At 50.4% G+C, this 26,394-nt stretch overlaps 1 protein-coding gene across 8 annotated transcripts; it reads left to right on the top strand.

The window, feature by feature from the left end:
- Positions 1–1,609: 1,609 nt before the first annotated feature.
- LOC103165588 lies at positions 1,610–26,394 on the top strand. 8 transcript variants are annotated; one of them, XR_005660582.1, is made up of 12 exons: positions 1,610–1,776; positions 5,447–5,636; positions 5,797–5,992; positions 6,197–6,276; positions 7,077–7,160; positions 7,942–7,998; positions 9,626–9,795; positions 9,916–10,008; positions 16,803–17,200; positions 19,677–19,768; positions 22,812–23,886; positions 26,115–26,394. XR_005660582.1 is itself a non-coding variant. In XM_029074483.2 (3 exons), the coding sequence occupies exons 1-3, from the start codon at positions 9,415–9,417 to the stop codon at positions 16,860–16,862; spliced, it is 534 nt and encodes a 177-aa protein (XP_028930316.1). In that variant the 5' UTR covers positions 9,260–9,414; the 3' UTR covers positions 16,863–17,378. The 8 variants fall into 8 exon arrangements, 1 of the variants encoding a protein (XP_028930316.1); XR_005660580.1 differs by lacking the exon at positions 6,197–6,276 and having other exon boundaries at positions 5,524–5,636; XR_005660584.1 differs by lacking the exon at positions 6,197–6,276 and having other exon boundaries at positions 22,812–23,145.

Here is a 26,394-nt window from a genome sequence, read left to right as displayed (position 1 = left end):
TCTCCCTCCAGGCTTAATGAGGAACAGTACTTGCCAATTTCCCCTCCACCTTCCTGAACCCTACTGACCCAGGGCCTGTAATCGTTTTGTGCAAAAGAGCCAAACCTTTGAGCAGCGGGAGTACAAAGAGCCCGTCGTACAGCTCAGACACTCAGCGTAGCCAATTTCACTTGGAATCTACCAGGTTTAGGTGCCTTGTTCCTGGAGATTGAGAGCCAAAAAGAGCTCCATATAGGGCTCCTTAGCCTAGGGTACAAGCCCCTACAGTAGACAGTCCATCTCCCTCCGCTTGTTTGTCCTCCCTGATCTTCACCCCCTATACTTGAAGACTGTTACTAAATCCTCCTTCTGCCTTCCGTTATTCAGCTTAAATCAACCCAACTCCTTTACCCTTTTCCCATGGCCCGGCTTCCATGTCTCTCTACTGAGCCCTCTCCCAGTATTCTCCCCCTGCTCCAACTCTGGAGCACAGAACCGACCCCAGGGCTCTGTCAGGATCTGGCCGTGTGAGGGGTAACTGAGGATGCCTGGCATTTGCACGTCCCCTTTTCTTCCCCCCAAATAGCACTATATTCCCGGTACAGTGTAGTCTTCGTATTTCTCAATTTTGTGATTTTTAATTTTGTATGATGAGGAGTCTCTATTTAGAGAGGACCTTAGGGAACAGACTCGGGGTGCACTTAGGTCAGCCATGCAAATGAACCCCCGACCTAGGGCCAGAAGAGTGAGCCTGGATTTAAAAGAAATTGGCAGGGCAGAGACAAAATTGAAATAAAAATGGATAATTCCCCTTCTCCACACTGGTCTAGTTCTTGGGCCTGCTGCCTCTGTTTCCTGCTAGTAGCTATCCCAGGTAACAAGTAACTCCCCTATGTTGAAATCTATTGGATTTATTCCTATAAATAATTGAATTAATACAGAGGCCTGCCACTTTACCAAACTTTTACCAACCTGCCCGTGACAAGGCTTTCCCTCCTGGGCTCTGAGCACTCGGCTTCGACCCCGGGGATTCGGGAAAATGGGACTCTGGAAAGAGCCATCACTGCCTATACCCTTGCTCTGGCCCCCCAAACTGGTCAACAGATCTCTTTCCTTAGTACCGTGCTTTGCAGTCAATCAATCGTATTTATTAAGCACTTACTATGTGCAGAGCACTGTACTAAGTTCTTGGGAGAGTACAATGCAACAGAATTAAGCACATTCCCTGCTCATAAGCTTACAGTTTAAAAGGGAAGACAGATACTATATGAATGAATAAGTAATTTATTAGATATAATTTAAAGAAATGTACCTAAGTGCTGTGGAGTTGCGGGTGGGGGGGAATATCAAGTATCCAAAGGTCACAGGTAGAGGTGCGTAGATATGCGGAAGGGAGAGCAAGCTGGGGAAAAGAGGGCTTAATGGGGGAAGGCCTCTTGGAGGAGATAATATTGGTATTTGTTAAGCACTTACTATGTGCCAAGCACTGTTCTGAGCACTGGGGGAGATACAAGGTAATCAGGTTGTCCCGCATAGGGCTCACCGTCTTCATCCCCATTTTACAGATGAGGTAACTGAGGCACAGAGAAGTGAAGTGACTTGCGCAAGGTCACACAGATGACAAGCAGCAGAGCCGGAATTAGAACTCACGACCTCTGACTCCCAAGCCCGGGCTCTTTCTACTGAGCTGCGCTGCTTCTCCGATATGACCTTGTAAGATGAGAAGTGACCTTGGTAATGCTTTGAAGATGAAGAGAGTGGTGGCCTGGCGTATTATGCACGGAGAAGGAGTTTCAGGTTAGCGGGATGAAGTGGGAAAGAGGTCGGCAAATACCACTGAATAAGAAAGACTTCAGGTTGCAGGAGATTTGACCGTCAGGAAGGTTTTCTGCCTGGAAAGGTTCTGAGAGTTGGTATGGGAGAAGGGGTGGGGGTCGGGCCGAGGGGACACAGAAATGTGGCTAGAGCATGGGCTTGGCACGCATAAGGGCCTGGATTTTAATCCTGAATCCGCCACTTATCTGGTGTGTGACCCTGGGAAAGTCATTTCACTTCACTGGACCTCAGTTACCTCATTGGTAAAATGGGGGTTGAGACCGTGAGCCCCACATGGGACAGGGACTGTGTCCAATTTGATTAGCTTGTTCTAGTTTATTTCCTGGAGTAGTAGTGAGAATAGGATTTATTTTTCACTTACTATGTGTTAATCGCTTGTTAAGAAATACATGTATGAGGGGTAGATGATCCCTGGCCCCCAAAGAGGTCTCCCAATCTAAGAATGAGGAGGAGAGAGGTGGATTTGTCCATCCAGGCCAGGCCCTTCTCTGAGCGGATGGAAGGAGGGGCTGCCCTGTTGTTTGTATTTCTAACTAGAGTTTGAGGTGGATCAAGCCATGAGTCACTTAGCAAATTTAATAATTCTGGCATTCGTTAAGTGCTTAATATGTGCCAAGCACTGTTCTAAGCGATGGGGTGGATACAAGGAAATCAGGTTGTCCCATGTGAGGCTCAGAGCTTTAATCTCCCTTTTACAGATATGGTAACTGAATCACAGAAGTGAAGTGACTTGCCCAAGGTCACGCAGCAGACAAGTGGAGCCGGGATTAGAACCCATGTCCTCTAATCCCTTCTTAATGCCACACCACTCTAGCTGCAGCTACCTTGGAGCCCTACAATGAAGGCACAGAGATGCCCCATGTAGAGCCAGAGTTTGGCACGTAGAAAGCAGTGCTACCTCACTGATGCTCTTCCCGAACCCTGTCCCCGACCAGGCACGATGAGACCTTGGTGCCTGAGCGATCTTCTCCCAAATAGCCTGATGACTTTTCAGATTTCACCCACCAAGTAAACTCCCCCATGATGACTCTAGAGACCTGGGGAATCCTGGTTTGGAAGGGGAGTGGGTTTTGGCATCAGGAAGAATTCCTAAATAGGACCACGTTTTGCATTATGTGGATGACAGAGACCAGAGTTTCCTTCTAAGGTGACATCTGTCAATTAGTGGTACTTATTGAGTACCTTTCAAATACCATCTCAAGTGCTTGGGAGAGTACAAACAAAGCAAAACACAACTTTACTTCCCACAAGGAGCTTAAAATCTAAGGCGGGAGGCAGGCATACAAAATATCAGGTGGGAGCATTAGGAAGAATAAGGATCAGATAAATACTAGAGTAAGTAAATGTTTGGATGAAATAAATCAGGATAATTTAATGAAGAGCTTAATTTACATATAGCCATAAATAATAATTATGGTATTTGTTTTAGAGCCTTTGGCCTGCTTTTTGTTGCTCCCCACACCCATTTTTCCCCTCTCAGGGTTGCACCTGGAGAGTTTCCAGTCCTCTACCAGTCTCAACTACAGGAGGGAGAGTCAAGCAGATAATAAGAATAATGTTGGTATTTGTTAAGCACTTACTATGTGCAGAGCACTGTTCTAAGCACTGGGGTAGATACAGGGTAATCCAGTTGTCCCACATGAGGCTCATGGTCTTCAACCCCATTTTACAGATGAGGGAACTGAGGCACAGAGAAGTTAAGTGACGCCCACAGTCACACAGCTGACAAGTGCAAGAGCTGGGATTCAAACCAATGACCTCTGACTCCCAAGCCAGGGCTCTTTCGACTGAGCCACACTTATCTAAGCAGAGGCATATCTATTCCATTCCTAACACGGGCAGTGGCTAGCGAATAGAAGGCCATCTGCTACAAGTCAAAACTTCCCTGTGCTGGGCAGCGGTGGCACGGGAGAGAGTCGAGGGCAGAGACTCAAGTTGTCTACGTGGAGCATTTACTGTGTGCCGAGGACTGTTCTAAGCACAAGGGTAGGTACAAGTAAATCAGGTCGGACACAGTCCCTGTCCCACATGGGGCTCACACTCTTAATTCCCGTTTTATAGATGAGGGAACTAGGCACAGAGAAGTTAAGCGACTCGCCCAACGTCACGCAGCAGACATATAGCGGAATCAGGATTAGAACTCAGGTCCTTCAGACTCCCAGGCCCGTGGTCTATCTACCGAGCCACGCTGCTCTTCAGTAGGAGTGTGTCACACTGTGAGTATGAGGTTAAAATGGGGCAGAGATTTTAATGAGTGGGGGTGGGTATGAACTGGGAGGGCACAGGTTCAAAGATCTAAAAGTCCATCAATCAATTTTCATATTAACGTCTTTCATATTAATATCCATCTTTCATACTAATATGTCTCTCCCGTCCAGACTGTCAGCTCATTATGAGCTGGGCACACATCTGCTTACTGTCTTATATTAGAAAACTTAGAACAGTGGTCTGCACATAGTAAGCGCTTAATAAATGCTATTGATTGATTGATTGAAACAATAGTATTTACTGAGCCCCTACTGTGTTCAGAGAGCACTGTGTTCATGACTTGGGGAAGTACAACAGAAACACATCTTTCCTGCTCACAAGGAGCTTAAAATCTAATGGGGGCGACAGTCATACAAAATTATTTAAATCGGATGTGAGCATTAGGAAGAATAAGGATCCGATAAGTAGTAGAGTAAGTGTTGGGATGAAGTATCAGAATAAATCACTGTGGGTAGGAAATGCGTCTCATATTGTACTCTCCCAAGTGCCTAGAGTGCTCTGCACACAGTAAGTGCTCAATAAATACAATTGATCGATTGAAATCAGAATAATTGAATAAAGAACTGAATTTTAAAAGCTTAACAGTCTTCTAAGGTAGCAGGAGAGACCATAAGCTCATTGTGAGCAGGGAATGTGCCTGCCAACTCTGCTGCACTGTAGTCTCCCAGATGTTTAATACAGTGCTGTGCACATAATAAGTGCTCAATAAATACCACTGATGAGGAGAGACCAACACAAGACCAATTTACATATAGGAGGGAAAAGACTGTGCCTGCCCTTTTCACCCAGCTGCCTTGGATCTTGGGCATGTTGCAGAGAAGGAAGGGGACCCAAGCAGCAGAAGGCTGAGGCTGGATAAGCACTGGGCACCAAGCTGTGATTGGGCCCCGGGGAGGGAAGCTTGAGATGGGAAGTGGGAATCTGGGTATAGGGAAGAGGGTTTGGAGCTAAGAAGCAGGATCCCCAGGTCCTGGGAGTGGGGAGCTGGGAAGCTGAGGGCTTCGTGACCTGTCTCGCTTCACCAGCAGAAACAAATCTCCGGAGGAGGAGAGGGTAGAGTCCGTTTCCTGGGCCGGGTCATAAATGGAGAACCGATAGAAGAGGAATGGAGGTTCAAGGGACAGGACCAGTGGGAGGCAGAGCTTTGGAAAAATGGGGAGCAGGGGGCAGATCTGAGGATGGTGCTGGAAGGAAGAGTGGAACGTAAGGAAGAGTAGGCTGAGCAGAATAGGAGGATTCCCTGGGGCTACTCACGGCCTTCCAGGTGGCTGGCTCCTTGCACTTGGCGGGGCAGAGAACCCGAGTCCAAGAGAGTCTCAAGAGAAAGGTAGGAAAGGCTCAGTCATGCCCTGTCGGTTTCCAGCTCGTGACCCCCATGACACCTTCAGAAGCCTGGTGACCCCCACCGGGTAGCCATCCATCTCTGCTTTGTCCACCAAGGGACGTGTGATACGACTGGAGGTGAGGCGGCCCTGACCCCGTGCGGAGCTCTGGCCGGGGCCGAGCCGGAGCCGGCTGCCCTGGAGCGGAGGAAGACGAAGACCGCGGCCCAGGTGAGCGACCCCCCGGTCTTGCCCTCCTCTCTCTGACCCCATTCAGCTTCCTGGTCCTCCTGCTCTTCTCTCGTACCCCCCGGCCCTTTCCCAGGGCCCACGCCTGGCAACCGCTGGCTCCTAACCTGTCCTTCCCTCTCTCTCGCCCCACCGCGACCAGGATTTCCGAGACGAAGTGTTCGTCTTCCAGGATCAGCTGGGTCCAGGTCACCTTCTTGGCATCCTGGGGACGAGGGGGAGGCTGCTGGGGGCCGACGGGCAGGAGGTGGAGCCAGAGGATCTTGTTAGAGAGCTGAGCTCGTGCCGGGCCCTGAGGGGCAAAGCCAAGGCGTTCCTGCTGCCGGGCTGCCAGGGCGGTGAGTGGGCCCGGACGCCTCGTCCTGGAAGGAGGATGGGGTCACTGGGGTGGGGATCAGGTTTGGGTCTGAGGGAGGTGTAGGGGTTACAGTGAGGAGCTGGAGCTAAAGGGCAGAATTCCCAGGAAAATCCAAGTCCCAGGGGCCCCGCTCGTCTCTCCTGCTCAGTGGATCCCGCTTGTCTCCCTACTGTCATTGGCACAGGGGCCAGCGACTTTCTGCCAAGCCTGGCCGAGCTCTGCACCCACTCTCCTCACGGGCCCCCGCTATAGATGCTGACCCAGGTAGGAGGTCCGTGGTGGCAGCTGGAGGCTGGGTTGGGATCTCTGTTCCCTGCCTGAAAGGATTCTCTGTCCAGGGCCTCACACCTGCCTGGTCCAACTTCAACCAAACCCAACTTCTGATGGGGGATCTTCTGATGTCAATTGAACGATCCATGGGATTTACTGAGCGCTTACTGAATGCAGAACACTGAACTAAGCACTCGGGAGAGTACAATACAACGAAGTTGGTAGACACGTTCCCTTTCCACAAGGAGTTTACAGACCACAGGAGTCGCAGTACAACTTTCTGTTCCCTGGAGCCTTCCTTCCTTAGTCCTCATCCCTTTCTACCCAGCTCTTGGCTCAGTTTCGATTTAGCCTGGGGGCTGAGATTCCCGGGTTTCCATGGAGCAGTATCCCTTCTGGGATTAACCAGCCCCAGCTTTTTAACCTCCTGGGTCATTGGCTGTGTAATTGGAGAGACCACCCCCACTGGGAAGAGCTGTCGTCGCCTTTCAGAGTTCCCTGTGGGGGATGCTGTCCCTGGGGAGGAGAGATCTAAAGGTGACTGGAGGTGACAGTGAGTCACGCATGTCCAACCGAGAAGGAAACCGTGGTAGGACCCGGGCCTAGCTGGGGACAGTTAGGAGGAGCAGGCCGTCAGAGGGCAAGGGGATTGGGGGGTTGGGACTGGAGAAAGGGAAATCAGGAGGGGTGAGTTAGGCCCCTCTCTCATTCATCTATCTCCTCCTCTCTCAGCCCCCCAATAAGAGTATGACATGTCTGGGGCTCCGGTGGCCTTGACCCTCTCTGTCTTTCAGGACCGGGCCGGAGCTGAATGGGGCGTGGAGAGCAGGCGTGAATTGGGCTTTGAGAGCAGCGTGAGGAGGGATCCCACCACCCAGGTTAGGGGTCTCTAGAGCTGCCGCTTCCCCCGGGCCATTCCGTTCTTCTTGTCAAGATGTGCAGGAAGAGCTGAGCCTCCTGGGCTGGGAGTTGCAGGAAGGCTGGGGTCAGCTGGGTGGCTCCCTTGAAGCCACAGTAAGTTAAGTCCCTGAATTTCCAGGTGGACTAGGCCAGACCAGGGTCACCTCAATCCACAGTCACATGGCCGCCGTTTCTGGGGCTCCACAACTCTAACCACCCGGAAGTTCTACTGAAGTCCAACCTCCTTCCAGTTGTAATGTCAGGCCCATTTACTTGTATGAAGCAGCTGAAGCAGCCTCAGTGCCCCTGCCTCGGCGTTGTCCTGTCCCGGCTGTCACCCCGCCATCGCCTCGGGGGCCACCCTCTGGTCGGGACGGACTTGGCTAGACATGCTCCCGGGTGCTTGTAGGATTGGCTCATGGGGCCCGGGTCTCGATTCAAGATCTCAGGAAGAGAAGTATCCCTTTGGATGAGTAACATACTGAAAGGGCCAGGGCCCAAGCCAGGACTAAAGGTAGCATGAATTGGATCGAGAGAAGTCTTCAGCCAGTAACAGATTATTTGGCAGCAGGAGGGATGGAGGTTAGACAAGAGGGAGAACTTTCCAGGAGATTGTGAGAACCTAGTAGTGGTGATGAAGGGAGGCCCATGGACTCTTTCTCCCTGGTAAGACTTTTGAATAAATGCCCACTCCCCACCACCTAATTTGCCCCAACTGAATTAGGTACCTGTCGCATCTCATCTCTCCTCCCCCTCCAGGATTCCCAGGATGAGATGGCCCAGTTCCAGGCAGAGTTGGATGCCCGTGGGGCCCTGGTAAGCTGTGCCCTGGTCACCTTCAGGGCCCATGGCGGGTGAGGGGGGAGGCTGTTGGGGGCCGAAGGGCAGGAGATGGAGCCAGAGGATCTGATTGGAGACCTGCTACCTTGCTGGGCTCTAAGAGGGGGGGTCAAGCTGTTCCTGCTTCAGAGCTGCACGGCTGGTGAGTGTGGAACGAACACCTCCCCTACCCCACCCCCCCAACCCCCAATTCTCACCTCCTGGGACCTCAGGGCTTCTGCATCTCCACCTCCAGCTCTCCATTTTTCTTGGCTTGGCTTTTGTGTGTTTCCACCAGCCTCTCTCTCCTTAGGGCACAGAGATTGAGGGGCTGGAGGTCCAGGTTCCCCTGGTTGTGGCGCTGGCCGCGAGAGCCCCCAGCTATCCCCTCCCATGCAAACATCCTTCGAGTCTACGCCGATGCCACGCGTGGGTCTTTGATGCCAGCACCCACGGTCCCAGGGCCCTGAGATTTCTTCTGCTAGCAAGCACTCTTGTTATTTCCCCTCCCCAGGCCAGAGGGTCAGGGTTCGCTCCTGTTCTCAGATCTCTCTGGGGAAAGGGAGTCCTCTAGACCCCCAACTGCCCATCTCAGCCCCTTCCCCCCCAGATACTTCCAGGCCCATCTCAGCTTCCACGTCCGATCCCATCCCTCCTGCTGTAACCCCCTGCCCCACTCTCCCCGGAGGTAGAGAACAGCCACTCCCTAAGTTCTGGAAGCAGACCCTTCCTGCCCCTTGGTGCATTATCTCAGCCTGTTTCCATCTACTCTGGACTCCTGGGGGCTCCTCTGTCCCCCTTTTCAGCTCTTTCGGCTTTGTTCTTCACATTCCCTCCCTCTCCTAAAGAATCCCCAGAGCCTCAAACCCCCTTGTCCCCCCTAGAAACTCATTTTATTCCTGTAGGCTGGGACCCCATCCTCCTCTTTCTAGGGCCGGGCAGGCTTTTGGAGGATGTGGGCTTGGAAGGTGGAAGGGAGAGAGGTAGAGGAAGGGACTAGAGCGATGGTGGGGAACGGGAGAAGTATGCCAGGTGAGACCGGTGGAGAACAGTATGGGTGGAGGGAGCAGGCTTGACTCTGCTGTGGAGATGGGGGGGTGGCCGCTGGAAAGACAGGCGGGAGTGGGTTGCCATGGTGACAGTGACCTCAGCAAGCACTCCATCCTCAGACGTCTCCCCCAAGGTGAGGCTTCTCAAGAGCCTGGACCAAGCGGACAGACTGCGAGTCTATGCCGCTGGGACGGTAGGATGGGTGAGGGGGGCCTCCACCCTTAAACCTGGACCTATTGTGGGGGGAGGCCAGGAGAGGGGCAAAGGATTCCTGTGGTGACCTTCCAGGGCTCTCCCCTGACCCTCTCTGCCCCTTCCGCAGGGGATGGGGCAACCCTGGGAAGGGGGTGCTTCTAGGGCTGTATGACTCCTGTGACTAGACAGTCACCCCCCACCCAGGGCTCCCGGGCACCCCCAGATGACCGGGGCCTCTGGGGCAGGTCTGGCCACCCAGGGTGGTCCCGACCTCACGGGAGGGGAGGACGGAGAGCCGGCATGATGCCTGAGCGGATCCTTGCCTGCTCCTTCCCTGGGTTCTGTCCCCACACCAGAACCCAGGAATCTTTTTTCCCAGCCCAAGGTACCTTCCCTCTGACTGGCCTCTTTAGTGCGGGGTTGTTTCCGGTGCTGGCTCCAGGCTGCGTGACGTGCAGGGACGAGCGAGGGTCGGACTTCGTCCAGACTCTGGTGGAGGTGCTCCTGGCTGAGCTGCCTCACTGCGACCTCCTGGACCTCCTGACTGAGGTGGGTGGGTGTCAGGGGGAAGGCAGCCCCCTCCCACCCAGCCCTCCTCCCCACAATTGCCCCCGCTCCAAGAGCTAGGAGGCCATCCCTCGGCCCACAGCTCCAGGGCCTCCCTCTCAGGTAAACAGAACAGACAGAAAGGCGGACGTGCTCGGGCCTTACTCTGACGACATTTGCAAGATGAACCTGGAGAACCTGCGACTCTGCCTGCAGGTAAGAGACCCGGCGGGGAGGAGGGAAATAAGGTCTATGTCCTCCACCTCCAATGTCCCCATCCCAGAAATTCTTCACAGCTTCCTGGAATGGTACTGTGGAATTCCTTGGGAATTACATCAATCGATGGCATTTATTGAGCGCTTATTGTGTGTGGAGCACAGTACAGTACAATAGAGTTGATAGATACGTTTCCTGCCCACCAAGAGCTTACAGTTTAGACAGACATTAATATAAATAATTTAGAATATAGAATTTATAGGTATATTCATAAGGCCTTTGGAGGAATGTAAAATAAATGCCAGGTCCCAGCGTGCCTTGCCTGTTTATCAATATATTTCCCCACCTCCCAAGGAGGGTGGCTGGAGAACTGAGGAGTAACAGCATGGCACAGTGGATAGAGCGTGGGTGTGGGAGTCAGAAGGTCCTGGATTCTAATCCTGGCTCTGTCAATAATAATAATGGTGGTATTTGTTAAACGCTTACTATGTGCCGAGCACTGTTCTAAGCCCTGGGGTAGACACAGGGGAATCAGGTTGTCCCACGTGGGGCTCACAGTCTTCATCCCCATTTTACAGATGAGGTAACTGAGGCACCAAGAAGTTAAGTGACTTGCCCAAAGTCACACAGCTGACAAATGGCCGAGCCGAGATTTGAACCCATGACCTCTGACTCCAAAGCCCATGCTCTGTCCACCTCTGACTCCAAAGCCCATGCTCTTTCCACTGAGCCACGCTGCACTTATCCGCTGTGTGAGTTTGGGCAAATCACTTCACTTCTCTGGGCCTCAGTTACCTCATCTGTAAAATGGGGACTGAAACTGTGAGCCCCACATGGAACAGGGACTGTGTCCAACCTGATTTGGTTGCATCCACCCCAGTGCTTAGAATAGTGCCTGGCACATAGTAAGCCCTTAACAAATAACATAATTATTACATTATTAGCCAAGCTTCCTGGGGGAAGTGATGTTATCCTGGTCTTGAACTTGGCTCTGCAGTTTCCATCTGGCAAATCCTAGCACAATGGTGCTTAAACGCTGTCCGGATGGGAGGATGGGTGCTCCCCCATCCCCAGAGGAAATGCTTCTGGGGGGGTCATGGGGCTGGGGGGCCTGCAGTGTGCAGGCCGCCTGCACTGATTGAGAAGCTCAGGGATGCTGCTATGTCCTGTGCTATGCACTGGGAATTGTCAGTTAGGTGGCCTATAGTGCAGCTTTTCTACACTATCATTTTAACTTTGAAATCTGGAATTTTTTTAGTAATAGTAACGGTTGTTACTAAGCAGCCATTGAACACTACACACTCTACTAAATACTTAGAAAAATACCACAGAAGCACCAGACATATTTCCCGCCCGTAAGCCTTTCATTCTAACAGGGGAAACAGACAAAAATATATACAGAGTAGTAAGTAAATGACTGTACCATTGAATACAAAAATATACAAATTTATATAATTTTTTATTAATATACAAACTATTAATACTTATATACAAGAGATGAGGATACATTGTAGGTTATATATATAAATAAATACATATATAATAATAATAATGTTGGTATTTAAACACCTACTATGTGCAGAGCACTGCTCTAAGCGCTGGGGTAGATACAGGGTAATCAGGTTGTCCCACGTGAGGCTCATGGTTAATCCCCATTTTACAGATGAGATAACTGAGGCACAGAGAAGCGAAGTGACTTGCCCACAGTCACACAGCTGACAAGTGGCAGAGCCAGGATTCGAACCAATGACCTCTGACTCCCAAGCTGAGGCATCTGGGAGTAGAGCTTCTATAGTGATTCTGTGGGGGTTGTGGTGATTGTTTATCAGAAGCTGATCTAATTTACTTCCCGTGGACCTCTTGGGTGAATTTAGGCGCATTTCCAGAGGTTAAACCCCAGGGTGTCGCAGCATGGCTCAGTGGAAAGAGCCCGGGCTTGGGAGTCAGAGGTCATGGGTTCGAATCTTGGCTTGGCCACTTGTCTGCTGTGTGACTGGGGCCAAGTCACTTAACTTCTCTGTGCCCCAGTTCCCTCATCTGTAAAATGGGGATAAAGATGGTGAGCCTCACGTGGGACAACCTGATTACCCTGTATCTACCCCAGTGCTTAGAACAGTGCTCTGCACATAGTAAGCGCTTAACAAATACCAACATTATGATGATTATTATTATTATCCCGATTTGCTTTTATCCACCCCAGCGCGTAATCCAGTGCCTGACACATAGTAAGCACTTAGTAGATACCACAATTATTAAGTCAATGTGAAGTCTGGCACAGGGTCTATCTAAGCCATGGCCCAACAAACATTTTGAAAGGCCATAGAAGCGTTTGGCTTTGGCCTGGGGACAGGCCAGGTACAACTGGACTGTCTGGTATATAAAACCAGATGACGGTCTACCCTGCTACCAGGCCCAGGCAGTACAGGTGGAGGATTCCCAATCTGACCTCTCCCAGAACAGAAAGAGCAGCCAGAAGAGCACTGGTTCGGAAGTTTTGTTTCGTTTTGTCCTCTGTCTCCCCCTTTTAGACTGTGAGCCCATCGTCGGACAGGGATTGTCTCTATATGTTGCCCAATTGTCTATTCCAAGCGCTTAGTACAGTGCTCTGCACATAATAAGCGCTCAATAAATACGATCGAATGAATGAATGAGTCCGCAAAGCCGGCTCAGTTCAACCTGAGACCCAAGAGAGCCATGTGAACACACCTCTCATCATCAGTGGTCTTATTTAATGGCATTCGTTAAGCATTTTCTATGTGTCAAGGTCTGTTCTAAACACCGGGGTAGATACAAGGAAATCGGATTGGTTCCAGTCTAAATCGGAGGATTTAATACCCATTTCACAGATGAGGAAACCGGGGCACAGAAAAGTTAAGTAATAATAATGGTTATTTACTAATCGTGTACCACATGTAAGGCACAAGTGACTTGTCCATGGTCACCCAGCAGGCAGGTGGCAGAACCGGGATAATAATAATAATGGTGGAATTTGTTAAGCGCTTACTATGTAATCATAACGATGGCATTTGTTAAGCACTTACTATGTGCTAAGCACTGTTCTAAGCGCTGGGGAGGATGCAAGGTGATCAGGTTGTCCCATCTGGGACTCAAAGTCTTCCAAGCACTGTTCTAAATGCTGGGGTGGATAGAGGGGAATCAGGTTGTCCCATGTGGGGTTCCCAGCCTCAATCCCCATTTTACAGGTGAGGAGGACCGAGGTCCAGGGAAGTGAAGTGACCTCTCCAAGGTCACACAGCAGACAAGTGGCAGAGCGGGGATTGGAACCCATGTCCTTCCGACTCCCAGGCCCACACCGTATCCACTGATATGGAATCCGGGCCTCGCTGCTTCTACTTATCGAGCATTTACTGTGTCCGGAGCACTGAACTAAGCGCTCGGGAGTGTCCACTCCAACGGTCACGTTCCCTGCCCACGAGTTGACGGCCGGGCCTTCCCGGCCCACCCGGCTTTCTTGAGGTAGTCGGCCCCGGCTCCCCCGATCGGGCAAATCTGGGCAACGTGTTCTCCTGCCACGTTGCAGAACCCCACAGAAGGGCCTCAGAGCAGCGTGCCTCAGTGGAAAGAGCCCGGGCTTGGGAGTCAGAGGTCATGGGTTCGAATCCCGGCTCTGCCACCTGTCAGCTGTGTGACTGTGGGCCAGTCATTTCACTTCTCTGGGCCTCAGTTACTTCATCTGTAAAATGGGGATTAATAATAACGATAATAATAATAATGTAAGTATTTGTTAAGCGCTTACTATGTGCCGAGCACTGTTCCAACCGCTGGGTAGACAGAGAGTCATCAGGTTGTCCCACGTGAGGCTCCCAGTCTTCATCCCCATTTTAAGCGATTAAGACTGTGAGCCTCCCGTGGGACAACCTGATGACCCTGTATCTCCCTCAGCGCTTAGAACAGTGCTCGGCACATAGTAAGCGCTTAACAAATACCAACATTATGATTATTATTAGGCCGCCCTTGGCCCTGGCCACCCCTCGACGCGGCAGAGGCAGATGGCGGTGTGGCTGCCGTGGACGGGAGCGGGCAGCCCTCCTGCCGGAGGACTACAACTCCCAGCAGGCTGGCCGCTCCTCCTCCCTCCTTCCTTCCTCCCTCCTCCTTCCCTCCTCTCTCCACCTCTCACCTCCCTCCTCTCTCCACCTCTCACCTCCCTCCTCCTCCCTCCTCCTCCCCTTTCCTTCCTCCCTCCTCCTCCCCTCTCCTTCCCCCTCTCTCTTCCTCCTTCCTCCTCCCCCTCTTTCCTCCTTCCCCTCCCTCCTCCCCCTCCTTCCTTCCTCTTCCTCCCTCCTCCTCTCCCCTTCCCCTCCTTCTCCCTCCTCCTCCCCTCTCCTCCTCTCCCCTTCCCCCTCCCCCTCCCTCCCTGCTCCTCCTTCCCCCTCTCCCTCCTCTCCCTCCCTCCTCTCCCTCCCTCCTCTCCCTCCCTCCTCTCCCTCCCTCCTTCCCCCTCCTCCCCCTCCCTCCTTCCTTCCTCCTCCCCCTCCCTGCTTCTGCGTCCTCCCCCCATCCTCCCCGGCCCGCGCCTGCCAGGAGCCTGGCTCTCGCAAGGGGAAACCTGAGAGGGAAAGCGACGACGCAGCCATTTCATGGCTCGAATCCCGGCCTCGCCGCCTGTCAGCCGTGTGACTTGAGGCAGGTCACTTCACTTCTCGGGGCCTCAGTTCCCTCCTCTGGAAAATGGGGCTGAAGACTGGGAGCCCCAAGTGGGACAACCTCATCACCTTGTATCGTCCCCAGCGCTCAGAACAGTTATTTGCCCATAGTAAGCACCTAAGAAATACCCTATTTCCCCGAGTGCCAAAGGCCGCAGCCAACCTGAGGTAGTAGGGGGCCGCCAGTGAAGGGAGGCCATTGGCCTTGGCGGCTAATCCCAAAGGAGAGGGGACGGGCTCTTCAACTTCTTCCCGGCCTCCCGGCCTCCCTCTAAGGGTCTCCCTCTCAGGGTCTCCTAGGCCACTCTAGGCACAGGCTCCTTCAACTTCTGGTAACCCCGGCTTGAGGCGAAGGGAAATTCATTCATTCAATCGGACTTATTGAGCGCCCACCCTGTGCAGCGCACTGTAATAATAATTTTGGTATTTGTGAAGCGCTTACTATGTGCCAAGCACTGTTCTGAGCGCTGGGTAGATACAAGGTGATCAGGTTGTTCCACGTGGGGCTCACAGACTTAATCCTCCTTTTACAGAGGAGGTAACTGAGGTCCAGAGAAGTGAAGTGATTTGCCCAGAGTCACACAGCTGATAAGGGGTGGAGCCTGAATTAGAACCCACGACCTCTGACTCCCAAACCCGTGCTCTTTCCACTGAGCCACGCTGCTTCACTGTACTAACCGCTCGGAAAGTACAGTTCTTTATTAAAGAGAGACAATCCCTGCACACAACGGGGAAATGCCCAGTGGGTTCCCCGAAGTGGTGGGGAGGGAGGGGTTTAGGGAGGGAGGGAGGGAGGGGGTAGGCCGAGGGGATGGAGAGGACTGGGCCGGACTGGACCGGGCGTGCCGGGGATTCATTAATTCATTCATTCAATAGTATTTACTGAGTGCTTACTATGTGCAGAGCACTGTACTAAGCGCTTGGAATGTACAAATCGGTGACAGAGACAGTCCCTGCCCTTTGACAGGCTTACAGTCTAATCGGGGGAGACAGACAGACAAGAACAGTAGCCCTCGGTCCGTGACAACGGGTGGGCAACTTGTGGTTGCCCTCCCCCAGCGCCTTGGCCGGCTCAGTCTCTGCCGTAGCACGGGGCTGCTGAAACGAAACGGGAAATGCCGAGTCCGGGGACAAGCCCGGGCCCTGACAACCTTCCCCGCCCCAACGCTGCAATAACACGCCCTCTCATTTTCCAGCCGGAATCCTCTTTAATAAAGAACGTTGGTGTTCGTTAAAGTGCTTACTACGTGCCAGCACCATTCTAAGGGCCGGGGTTGATACAAGGTAACCAGGTTGTCCCACATGGGGCTCACACCTGTAAGCAGCAGAAGCAGAGCTACTTAGAGCAGAGTTACTTCACTTCTCTGGGCCTCAGTTACCTCATCTGTAAAAGGGACATTAAGACTGTGAGCCCCACGTGGGACAACCTGATCACCTTGTATCCTCCCCAGCGCTTAGAACAATGCTTTGCACATAATAAGCGCTTAATAATAATAATAATAATAATGTTGGTATTTGTTAAGCACTTACTATGTGCCGAGCACTGTTCTAAGCGCTGGGGTAGACATAGGGGAATCAGGTTGTCCCACGTGGGGCTCACAGTCTTAATCCCCATTTTACAGATGAGGGAACTGAGGCACAGAGAAGTTAAGTGACTTGCCCACAGTCACACAGCCAAGTGGCAGAGCTGGGATTCGAACTCATGAGCCCTGACTCCAAAGCCCATGCTCTTTCCACTGAGCCACGCTGCTTCTCCTACAAATGCCATCATTATTATTATTATTATTAATCCCCATTTTACAAATGAGGTAACCACAGAGAAATTGAGTGACTTGCCCAAGGTCACGCAGCAGACAAGTGGCGGACCCGGGATTAGAACCCACGTCCTTTGATTCGCAAGCCTGTGCTCTTTCCACTAAGCTACGCTGCTTCTGATAAAACTTCCCTTTCTTTTTTTTGGTCCCTCTGAGTCCTCGGATCCATAGCTGTGTAAGCATCATTCTAGGGAGGTGCTTTCTGTCCTCGGGAGTGGGACTGGGTAGAGGAACAGGAAGGGAGAGGTTGTGGACTGCGTAAACCCGGCTGATTTGTCCCTCTTACTGATGTGTCCTCTCTCTCTGTTCACAGCATTGCCCTGGATGTGAGATTCTGCCCTGCTGCAGGTTTCCAGGCAGTAACCTGCAGTGATATCGAACCATTCTTGAGCCTTGCAATGGCTGCGGAATTGGGCGTTGTCCGGGCCTCCCTGGAGCAGCTAGCACCCCTGATGTTTAGACTCGTGCCGACCCAAGATTGCTTCCTCAGGCCCCGACCCAAGCCCCAAGGCCATCCATCAGCTAGTGCTGGAGCACTTCTGATCCAGTGCCAGTTCCAGTGCCAGGGGAGATCCAGTGCCAGTTCCAGTGCCAGGGGAGATCCAGTCCCAGAGGCAGGAACGTCACCGGAGGTCCACACGCCAACTGCCACGGCGACCAAAGATGTGAATCGGATCCTCCTGGAGAGAGTTGAGAAGTAGGACTTTATGGGTGAGAAGAAAGAGGATGAGGGGTTTCTAAGTGAGGGAAGGCAAGTTTCTCACTGACAAATGGCCTAAAATCAAGGACTTACTACTTACCAACCTTCCATTTGCTATATCTATATATGCTATATATAAAAATAAATAATTGATCTATTTTTATATATTGTCTGTCTCCCCCTCTAGGCTGTGAGCTCATTGTGCGCAGGGAATGTGATGTTATATTGTACTATTTCAAGTGCTTAGTACAGTGCTTTGCACACAGTAAGTGCTCAATAAATACAATTATTAATAATATAATATTTCCATAAATGAATGTCATGTTGAGAAAATCATTAGAATATTTAAGTGAATAAACCCCATCTGGGGCACATCTCTTACACCCTCCTCTACTCAAGTAGAAATCTTTTTTTGTAGTTTTGGACAACAGAGACAGACCCTGACCGTAGGACAGGGCCAGCTGAAGATGGTAATCAATGGATCAATGGTATTTATTGAGCATTTACTGGGTGCAGAGCACTGTACTAAGCACTTAACCGTAGAACAGAGTTGGTAGACACATTCCCTGCCCATTGCAAGATGGTAAGTGAGGTGAGTGATGGTCTCAGGGCACTGCGTGACAGTGGGGAGCCAGGCAAGCCTTCGTAGGGCTGAAGCTGTCATAGGAGGGATGCAGTTTGGGGTCTCAGAGCTGAGCTGTGTGGGGCAGCCATGGGTGGGGGGAGACGAAGACATCGATTCCCTGGTCCATGGCTTGGCACCACGGAGGGATGGCATCAGCTTGTCCCCCGCAACTTTTTGATCGTGGCTGGCAGCTCCTATTGTAGCAGGGGCAGGTGCCGCAACAGCCCCAGAGTGGCCACTCATCCGCCAGAGGCTCGGGCTGATTCGGGGCCAAGCCAGGCCCAGATGGGACAGGGACTGAAGCTCTGGAGCTACCGCTGACCGCACCTGCCAGGAATACACGGGCACGGAAGTTGTCAGGTGAGGATCTGCCTGCCGCTAGTAACGCAGCGGCTGAGGCGGAGACATGCTCTCCAGCCGGACCTTGCGTACCGTGACGTGTCAGGTTGCACACAGGTGCAGCACCACGAGGATGTCACTCAGAACATTTGGGGTGACTGATATAGCACCTGAATATGTGAAGCTGGTCCTGCCAGGCGGGGTCCTTTTCCATCAGTTGGGGTCCTTCTGTGATCATGGATGGTGCAGGTGGACCCTGAACAATAGAAAAAGCCTGCCCGGTGGGCCCCATCTCCAAAATTCCTTAGCGGGTGGCACTCAACCCCAAACATCTGAGAAGTCTACTGGGCTTTGGAATCCTCTTCTCATGTCAACTTTCTGCTCGATTGGACTGTCAACAACTTAATGTCTGTTAAATTGAGAAGTTGATGCTTAATTTTTTGAGGAGGTAATTTGATATAATGCCTCCCTTGGCCTGTAACAGTGGATGCATGTTACTGCTGGGGACGAATCCATGGTCCAAGGTGGGGCAGTAGTACTATTTATTGAATTCCTGAGTACAACTAAATATACAAGTTTTATATATAGTCATCTTTATATATATATATAAACATGCATAGACAAGTTTATATATAGTCATGTATAAGTTGTACAAATGTACGCAGAAGTGTTGCAGGTGATGTAAATACCCAAGTGCTAGGGGTAGCCATTACGTTGAAACAATTTGGGCAAATGGGATTTAAGTGGGGAAGGCTTCCTGGAGGAGGTGGGATTGTCAGAAGGGCTTTGAAGATGGGGGAGAGCTGAGGTCTGCCTGTGGATTTGGAAGGGGAAGGAGTTCAAGTCTGGTAGTATAAAAGGAGGAAAAGGCTGGAGGTGGGAGAATCGAATTTGGGCTACCATTTCAAGGGGAGCTCAGGGGGAGTGAAGAGTGTAAATTGGGGTGTAGCTGGGGAAGAGAACAGATCTGTAGAGCGGAGAAAGCTGATGGAGAGCCTGGAGGCCAAGGGAAGATTTCTTGTTTGATGCCGAGGGAGAAGTTTTTTGAGGAATGAAGAGATGGGTGTCTTTCTGGGCATCAGGACTCCAGTCTATATGGGGCTTGTTCTCGGTGGATGTCAGTGTATGGTATAGAGAAGCAGCGTGGCTCAGTGGAAAGAGCACGGGCTTTGGAGTCAGGGCTCATGAGTTCAAATCCCAGCTCTGCCACTTGTCGGCTGTGTGACTGTGGGCAAGTCACTTCACTTCTCTGTGCCTCAGTTCCCTCATCTGTAAAATGGGGATTGACTGTGAGCCCCACGTGGGACAACCTGATTCCCCTATGTCTACCCCAGCGCTTAGAACAGTGCTCGGCACATAGTAAGCGCTTAACAAATACCAACATTTTTTTTTTTTTTTATAATGGGACGAGGAGGGCCTGATGACTGTTGGTGCCCTAACTAAGGAAAGACATTCTGCCTTGGTGAGTTGGAGAGTCATAGATGAGTTTTGCTAACTTTAATGTATCCTATCTCATCCCTCAGGCCCGCCCACGCCCCGGCCTCCTGTCCTTCCCTGGGAGGGGAGCATCCTTAGACAAGGAACGGTATCGCAGGTCCTCGTCTTTGAACCCCAGGTCAGTTATCGTTCTCTCTGCCCCTCCTCATAGTACACCTTAGTCATTTCCCAAATGTCAGTTCTTCCTCTTCCTGCCTCCAGGGCTTTCTGTGTCCAGGTAATTCAGTCTCTGTTTCTTCGGGAGACTGGAATAATCCTAAAACCCAATGATTACTCACTCTCTGGGTCTCTGCCTCTGGTTCTTCGCCTCCTCTCCGCCCCCGCCTCTTGCCTACATTCCAATCACACTCAGAGGCCCCGGAGCCCAGCCTTTTCCTCTTTCCCCCAGTCTTGCTGCTTTCCCCTCTTCCACCCTGCCTAGAAGGCTGTTTCTCTGAGAGTTCTTCAGGGGTGATATCCCATCGTTTCAGGTGCCAGTGGTGTTTGAAGATCTGACCGTGTATTTTGCCAGAGAGGAATGTGTGAGTGTGCTCAGGGTCCCACCTGATCGGACCGGCTGCAAGAGAGGTTGAGGGACGTGATGTCACTGAGTAAGGACAGTAGGTGCGTAGGGCAGCTTTGTGACTTGGAGTGGGGGGTGGGAGAAGGTCTCCATCTTAAGTGCTGGAGCTCAGGAGAGGCTGTCATTGCCAAGGTGTTCATGTGTGGGTCTGTCCACCCACCCCGTGCACTTGGTAAACCGCATCGAGCATATCTTTCCAGAGTATGAGAAGAAGAGGCGACTCTGTGTTTGGGTAACTTGTGGACTGATTCCCTCAAAGCAGTAAGGCTGCGTATGACCTGGGCCTTTACCCAAACTTCAATCAGAGCACCCTGGAGAGGTGGTGGCAGGGCCTAGTGGAATCTGTCGGCGACTGCACCAGAGAGGGGGATGAGGTAAATCGAGCTGTTCCTTTTCTGCATCAGAAATAGGCATTTCACTTGAAATTTTGGAAATAAGACCCGCCGTTGCTAAGATTCCAAATCTTGGTGGTCAAAATCCTTCAAGCAGCATCTCTTCCCTTCTCTCTTCTTCATGGCCATTTATCCCCTTTATTCCTTTCTTTACTCCACTTGGCCTGCTTAGTTTCTGTTCTTGTTTCCCCTCCCCACATTTCTCCCCTTAGTCCCCATGCACTTAAAATAAGCCCCCTCTCCCCTCTCCTCTTCTACAGTCAGCCAGTCAGCATGAAGTAATTGAGTCCGCAGCAGCATTTGTACCTTGCAGCATGGCCTAGTGGATAGAGCACGGGCCTGGGAGTCAGAAGGTCATGGGTTCTAATCCCAGCACCGCCATTTGTCTGCGGTGTGACCTTGGGGAAGTCATTTCACTTCTCTGGCCTCAGTTACCTCATCTGTAAAATGGGGATTAAGGCTGTGAGCCCCAGGTGGGATAATTATCTTGGGTCTACCCTAGAGCTGAGAACAGAGACTGGCACATAGTAAGCGCTTAACAAATACCATGATAACAATAATTGTCATTATTATTATTCTCATCCCTAATAATGTTTTGAAGTAACTGTGGGGTGGGCTTAATGCCCTCACACTCGTATTTGTTGATTTATTCTTGCACGTGTGCTTTTATGGCCTGGGGATCACTGGCAGTTTGGCGACGGTATGAAACTGGGAGAATGAATGCTGTTACTGGTTGAGGGGAAGAGTTAGTCTGTCTGTCCCTTGAATCTGAGTGCTAAGGCCATGGTTGGAGTGGGAGAGGAAGGACCAGGCATGTTGTGCCTCAGTGAAATCCCCGGTGCCTGCAGGGCAGCTTTCCACCATAATCATGTTGGTATTTGTTAAGCGCTTATTATGTGCAGAGCACTGTTCTAAGTGCTGGGGGAGATACAGGGTCATCAGGTTGTCCCACATGAGGCTCTCAGAGGAAGCGCAGGCCAGAATCTCCTCTAGGGTAGACTGGGCTTGGGCTGGTCGATCTGGACTGAAGATTTTCAGCTTGTGCAGGACTCTCCCAGGCTCTTTCAGAAATCTGGGGCAGCTCCAAAATGAGAAGGGAAATGCTGTCGGTGGGAACCCCGAGGAAGGGTTCATGATGTTCTGTGAAGGGCCGTCTGTCAGGTGGCCTCCTTTCAGAAAAACGGAGCCCATGGAGCAGGACAGCAGAGGTGGAGGCTTTTATTCACTGCCTCTGTTCATTAGGGGCATCATGAACCAGGAACCCCCTTCCCACTTCTCTCTGATTCTGAATTCATGGCCATTTAACTGGAATCTGAGGCCCACAGACCTCCTCTTATTACTGTCAAATGATAATTGTGCAGTCTGGGTCAGAATTTCCTTGTGTTCTCCAAAGAGTAGGCTGTGGGAATGCCGCCACTCATCCTTTGCATTTAGAAACCAAATTTGACTTAAGCTGGAATTGCCCCCCTATGAAGAAGGTCTCCTACAATAATAATAATATAATAACTGTGGTATTTAAGTGTTTACTACGTGGAAAATACTGCGGTAGTTACAAGATAATCAGGTCAGAAACAGTTTCTATCCTATATGCGGCTTGCATTCTAAGGCTCTTTCCAGGTATAATTCTTTGGGAATCCCAAGCATGAGACCTACACGTCTCCCTGTGTGAGGAGAACACGATCATTCTTAAAAGTCATTCTGAGGCCATCTTACTCCATTAATAAAGTCAGGCCCTTGACAAGCTTGGCAGATGCAAAGCCTTGATGAGAAAGGAAACCCATCTGTCACCTAACCAAGAGAGTATGGGACAAGAAGATGCTCAAACTTGAATGAGCATTCTCAAACAGGACATGGGCTCTTGGGTAAAGTGAGCAGTTTGGTGGTTCCTGGAGACATTAAGAATAAGTGGAACTACTGTAGTTCTTGACAATCTCCTAATGAGACCCTGTCCTTAGTTCTGTGGTTTTTCTTATTTCCAGATTTCCCATAAACCTGACAGAATCCTGGATGAAATTCTCCCCTCTCCTACCCCTTCTTTTCTTTATTGCAAGTTCCGGTGGGGAAACTGGGATCGGAGTTCGTCTGGGAAGAAATGAGATTACAACTCTTGATTTCTGTCCTCCAGTTTCTGATTAGGATTTTTCCCCCATACACTGACTTTTTCAGCTGAGAGAGGACACCGTCTGAATCCTCTTTTCGTTCAGCAGGTGTCATGAACGAAAGCGAGGCGCAACGTCATCAACAGGAACGTCCGGTGAACACAGCGCATAAAAAGAAATCATCAGAGTATTGTGAAAGGGATGTTCACCTTTTTTTTAAGCTGGGCAAGATCTGTGTGAGAGAGACAGTCAGCCACAGAAGAAAATGTCTGGATGTGTCTAACTCCCTGGAAAAAAAATTCACAAATCTTTCAGTTACAGTTGAAAAGGAGAGTCCATCAGGGAAACTTACACAGTACCTGGAGACCCTTTCTGAGGCTTTGGAATTCCTTTTGGCTCAAGGTGCAAGACGATCCTACAAATGATCCGCATGTGGGAAAAGGTTTGCCAAGAGTTCTTATCTTATCATACATAAGAGAATCCACACAGGGGAAAAACCTTATGAGTGTAGTCACTGTGGGAAAAGTTTCAACCACAAAACAAACACGAGAGGGTTCACACCAGAGAGAAACCTTACAGATGGACTTATTGCTGGAAGAATTTCCGCCAGAGCTCACACCGGTGACGGCATGAAAATACCCATGTAAGGGAGAAACTCCAGCAATGTCATGAATTTTGGAAAATGTTAAACAGTAGTGCAAAACTGTTTCATCAGAAAACCCACGTGGAAGAAAAGCCACATAAGTGCCGTAACTGTGGGAAAATCTTCAGTCGGAAATCCAACTGTTCCAGGCTTGAGGGATGCCACAAGGTCCAGAAGCCACATCGACATGCAGTCTTTTGGATGAGTTAACTCAAGCCTCTGTTCTAGTCAGTATAAAACAATTCATCATGAGGGAAAATCCTTACACAAACAGAAATGTGAGAAATAGTTTCAGAGAACTCAGGTCAGAGTGAGGCCCGGGAAATGGCCCCAAGTGCAAAAAGTATTCTTAACAGTTCAGACCCTGTTACCCATTGGGGAATTGTGATGAGAAGAGACTCTGCGAGCCTCCACTGTACCCAGACTTCCTTTCAGGCACAAGCAGTCCCATTGCAAAGCAACACAATGGGAATAAAAAGCAAATTTCTTCCTTTGCCTTAACCTCCGCTCTGTACTCAGACTAATGTGACTCCTGGGATGGTGGGTTTAAATCCGATTCATTATGATGATGATGATGATGATGATAAGCCTCCTCCTTGGATAAGGGAACTGAGGCACTGAGAAGTGAAGTGGCTTGTCCAAAGTCACACAGCTGACAAGTGGCGGAGCCGCGATTAGAATCCACGACCTTCCCTTCCCCTCCCCATTCCCCCTTCTCCCGCCCTCTGCTCTTCCCCCTTCCCCTCCCCATTCCCCCTTCTCCCACCCTCTGCTCTTCCCCCTTCCCCTCCCCTCATCACTGTGCATCTTTGTATATATTACTACCATATTTATTTTGTTAATGAGGTGTATATCACTATGATTCTATTTATCTTGATGATGATGTTTTGTTTTGTTTTGTTCTATTTTGCTTTGCTGTCTGTCTCCCCCGTTTGGACCATGAGCCTGTTATTGGGCAGGGATTGTCTCTATCTGTTGCCTAATTGTACATTCCAAGTGCTTAGTACAGTGCTCTGCACATAGTAAGCGCTCAATAAAGACTACTAAATGAGTGAATCATGGTACTTGTTAAGCACTTACTATGCGCTAAGCACTATTCTAAGCACTAGGGCAAATATAAGTTAATTAGGTTGGACACAGTCCCTGTCCCACTTGGGGCTCACAGTGTAAATCCCTGCAGCGTGGCTCAGTGGAAAGGCCTGGGCTTCGGAGTCAGAGGTCATGGGTTCGACTCCCGGCTCTGCCACTTGTCAGCTGTGTGACTGTGGGTAAGTCACTTAACTTCTCTGTGCCTCAGTGACCTCATCTGTAAAATGGGGATTAACTGTGAGCCTCATGTGTGAGAACCTGATTACCCTGTATCTACCCTAGCACTTAGAACAGTGCTCTGCACATAGTAAATGCTTAACAAATACCAACATTATTATTATTATTTTACAGGTGAGGTAACTGAGACCCAGAGAAGTTAAGCAACTTGCCTAAAGTCACACAGCAGACATGAGGAGGAGCCGGGATTAGAATCCAGTTAATAATACTACTGCTACTAATAATTTTGGTATTTGTTAAGTGCTTACTATGTGCCAAGCACTGTTCTAAGCACTGGGTAGATACAAAGTAATTAGGTTGTCCTACGTGGGGCTCATAGTCTTAATCCCCATTTTCCATTTGAGGTAACTGAGGCCAGAGAAGTGAAGTGACTTGCCCAGAGTCACACAGCTGATTAAGTGGCAGAGCCGGGATTAGAACCCACGACCTCTGACTCCCAAGCCCGGGCTCTTTCCACTGAGCCATGCTACAGTTCCTTCTGGCACCCAGGCCGCTGCTCTATCCTCCAAGACATGCTGCTGGGGAGAGCTTTGATATTTCCTGAGCATCTGAAGGGCTGAACTAAGTCACAGCTTCAGGCCAAAGTGTTCCCCAGCCTGTGATCTTCAACTGGCTAAGCCTAAGGTCAACCAGCACTTGGGATAATAATAATAATAATAATAATAACAATGTTGGTATCTGTTAAGCGCTTATTAGGTGCAGAGCACTGTTCTAAGCACTGGGGTCGATAGAGGGTCATCAGGTTGTCCCACATGAGGCTCACAATCTTCATCCCCATTTTACAGATGAGGGAACTGAGGCACAGAGAAGTGAAGTGACACCACCTCACTCTGGCGGTGACCCCCTCACCTGCCCCAGACATGCTCATCCCACCTGCCAACCAGACAGATCTTGTCCAAAAACCCCCCAAATTGTTCTCTGGCCTTTTAACTCTTTTACATTTGTCCCAGTCCCCGTACCCTTTAAAATCCTCATCCCTTTTTGATCCCCATGCTCACGGTGAAAAGCTGGCCCTGTTGCTTTTTAGAAAACTTCGGCTCAGTGGAAAGAGCACGGGCTTGGGAGTCAGAGTTCAGGGGTTTGAATCCCAGATCTGCCACTTGTCAACTGTTTGACTGTGGGCAAGTCATTTAACTTCTCTGTGCCTCAGTTACCTCATCTGTAAAATGGGGATTAAGACTGTGAGCCTCATGTGGGACAACCTGATTACCCTGTATACCCCAGTGCTTAGAACAGTGTCTAAGTAAGTGAGACAGTGTCTAAGTAAGTAGAGATAGCGTCTCTATCTGTTGCCGACTTGTTCATCCCAAGCGCTTAGTACAGTGCTCTGCACATAGTAAGCGCTCAATAAATACTATTGAATGAATAAATACTATTGAATGAACAGTGCTCTGCACATAGTAAGCACTTAACAAATCCCAACATTATTATTCTGTCTGCAGGCTCCCCTCAGAATGACCCCAGGAAAAGGAGATGGAACAGAGTCTCCAAGAGGAAGACACCCACTCAGTGAGGAAAACTTTATACTGACTTCTCCCAGGACAAGATGCCACTCTCCTTCTGCTAATGCCAACTTATCCCCTTCAAGGGATGACCTTTTAAGGTGGGATTCTGTCTCCCTTGGCCCCTGTCTGCAAGAGGTGAACCTGCCATCAGGAAGGATAAAGACTGCAGATTTCTGCCTCTTCACCACACTTCTGTTAACAGCCTCGATTTCTACTA

This window comes from Ornithorhynchus anatinus, chromosome 11 (assembly GCF_004115215.2).
Source record: "Ornithorhynchus anatinus isolate Pmale09 chromosome 11, mOrnAna1.pri.v4, whole genome shotgun sequence".
Classification (NCBI taxonomy): domain Eukaryota; kingdom Metazoa; phylum Chordata; class Mammalia; order Monotremata; family Ornithorhynchidae; genus Ornithorhynchus; species Ornithorhynchus anatinus.
This window is presented reverse-complemented; position numbering and strand designations above follow the sequence as displayed.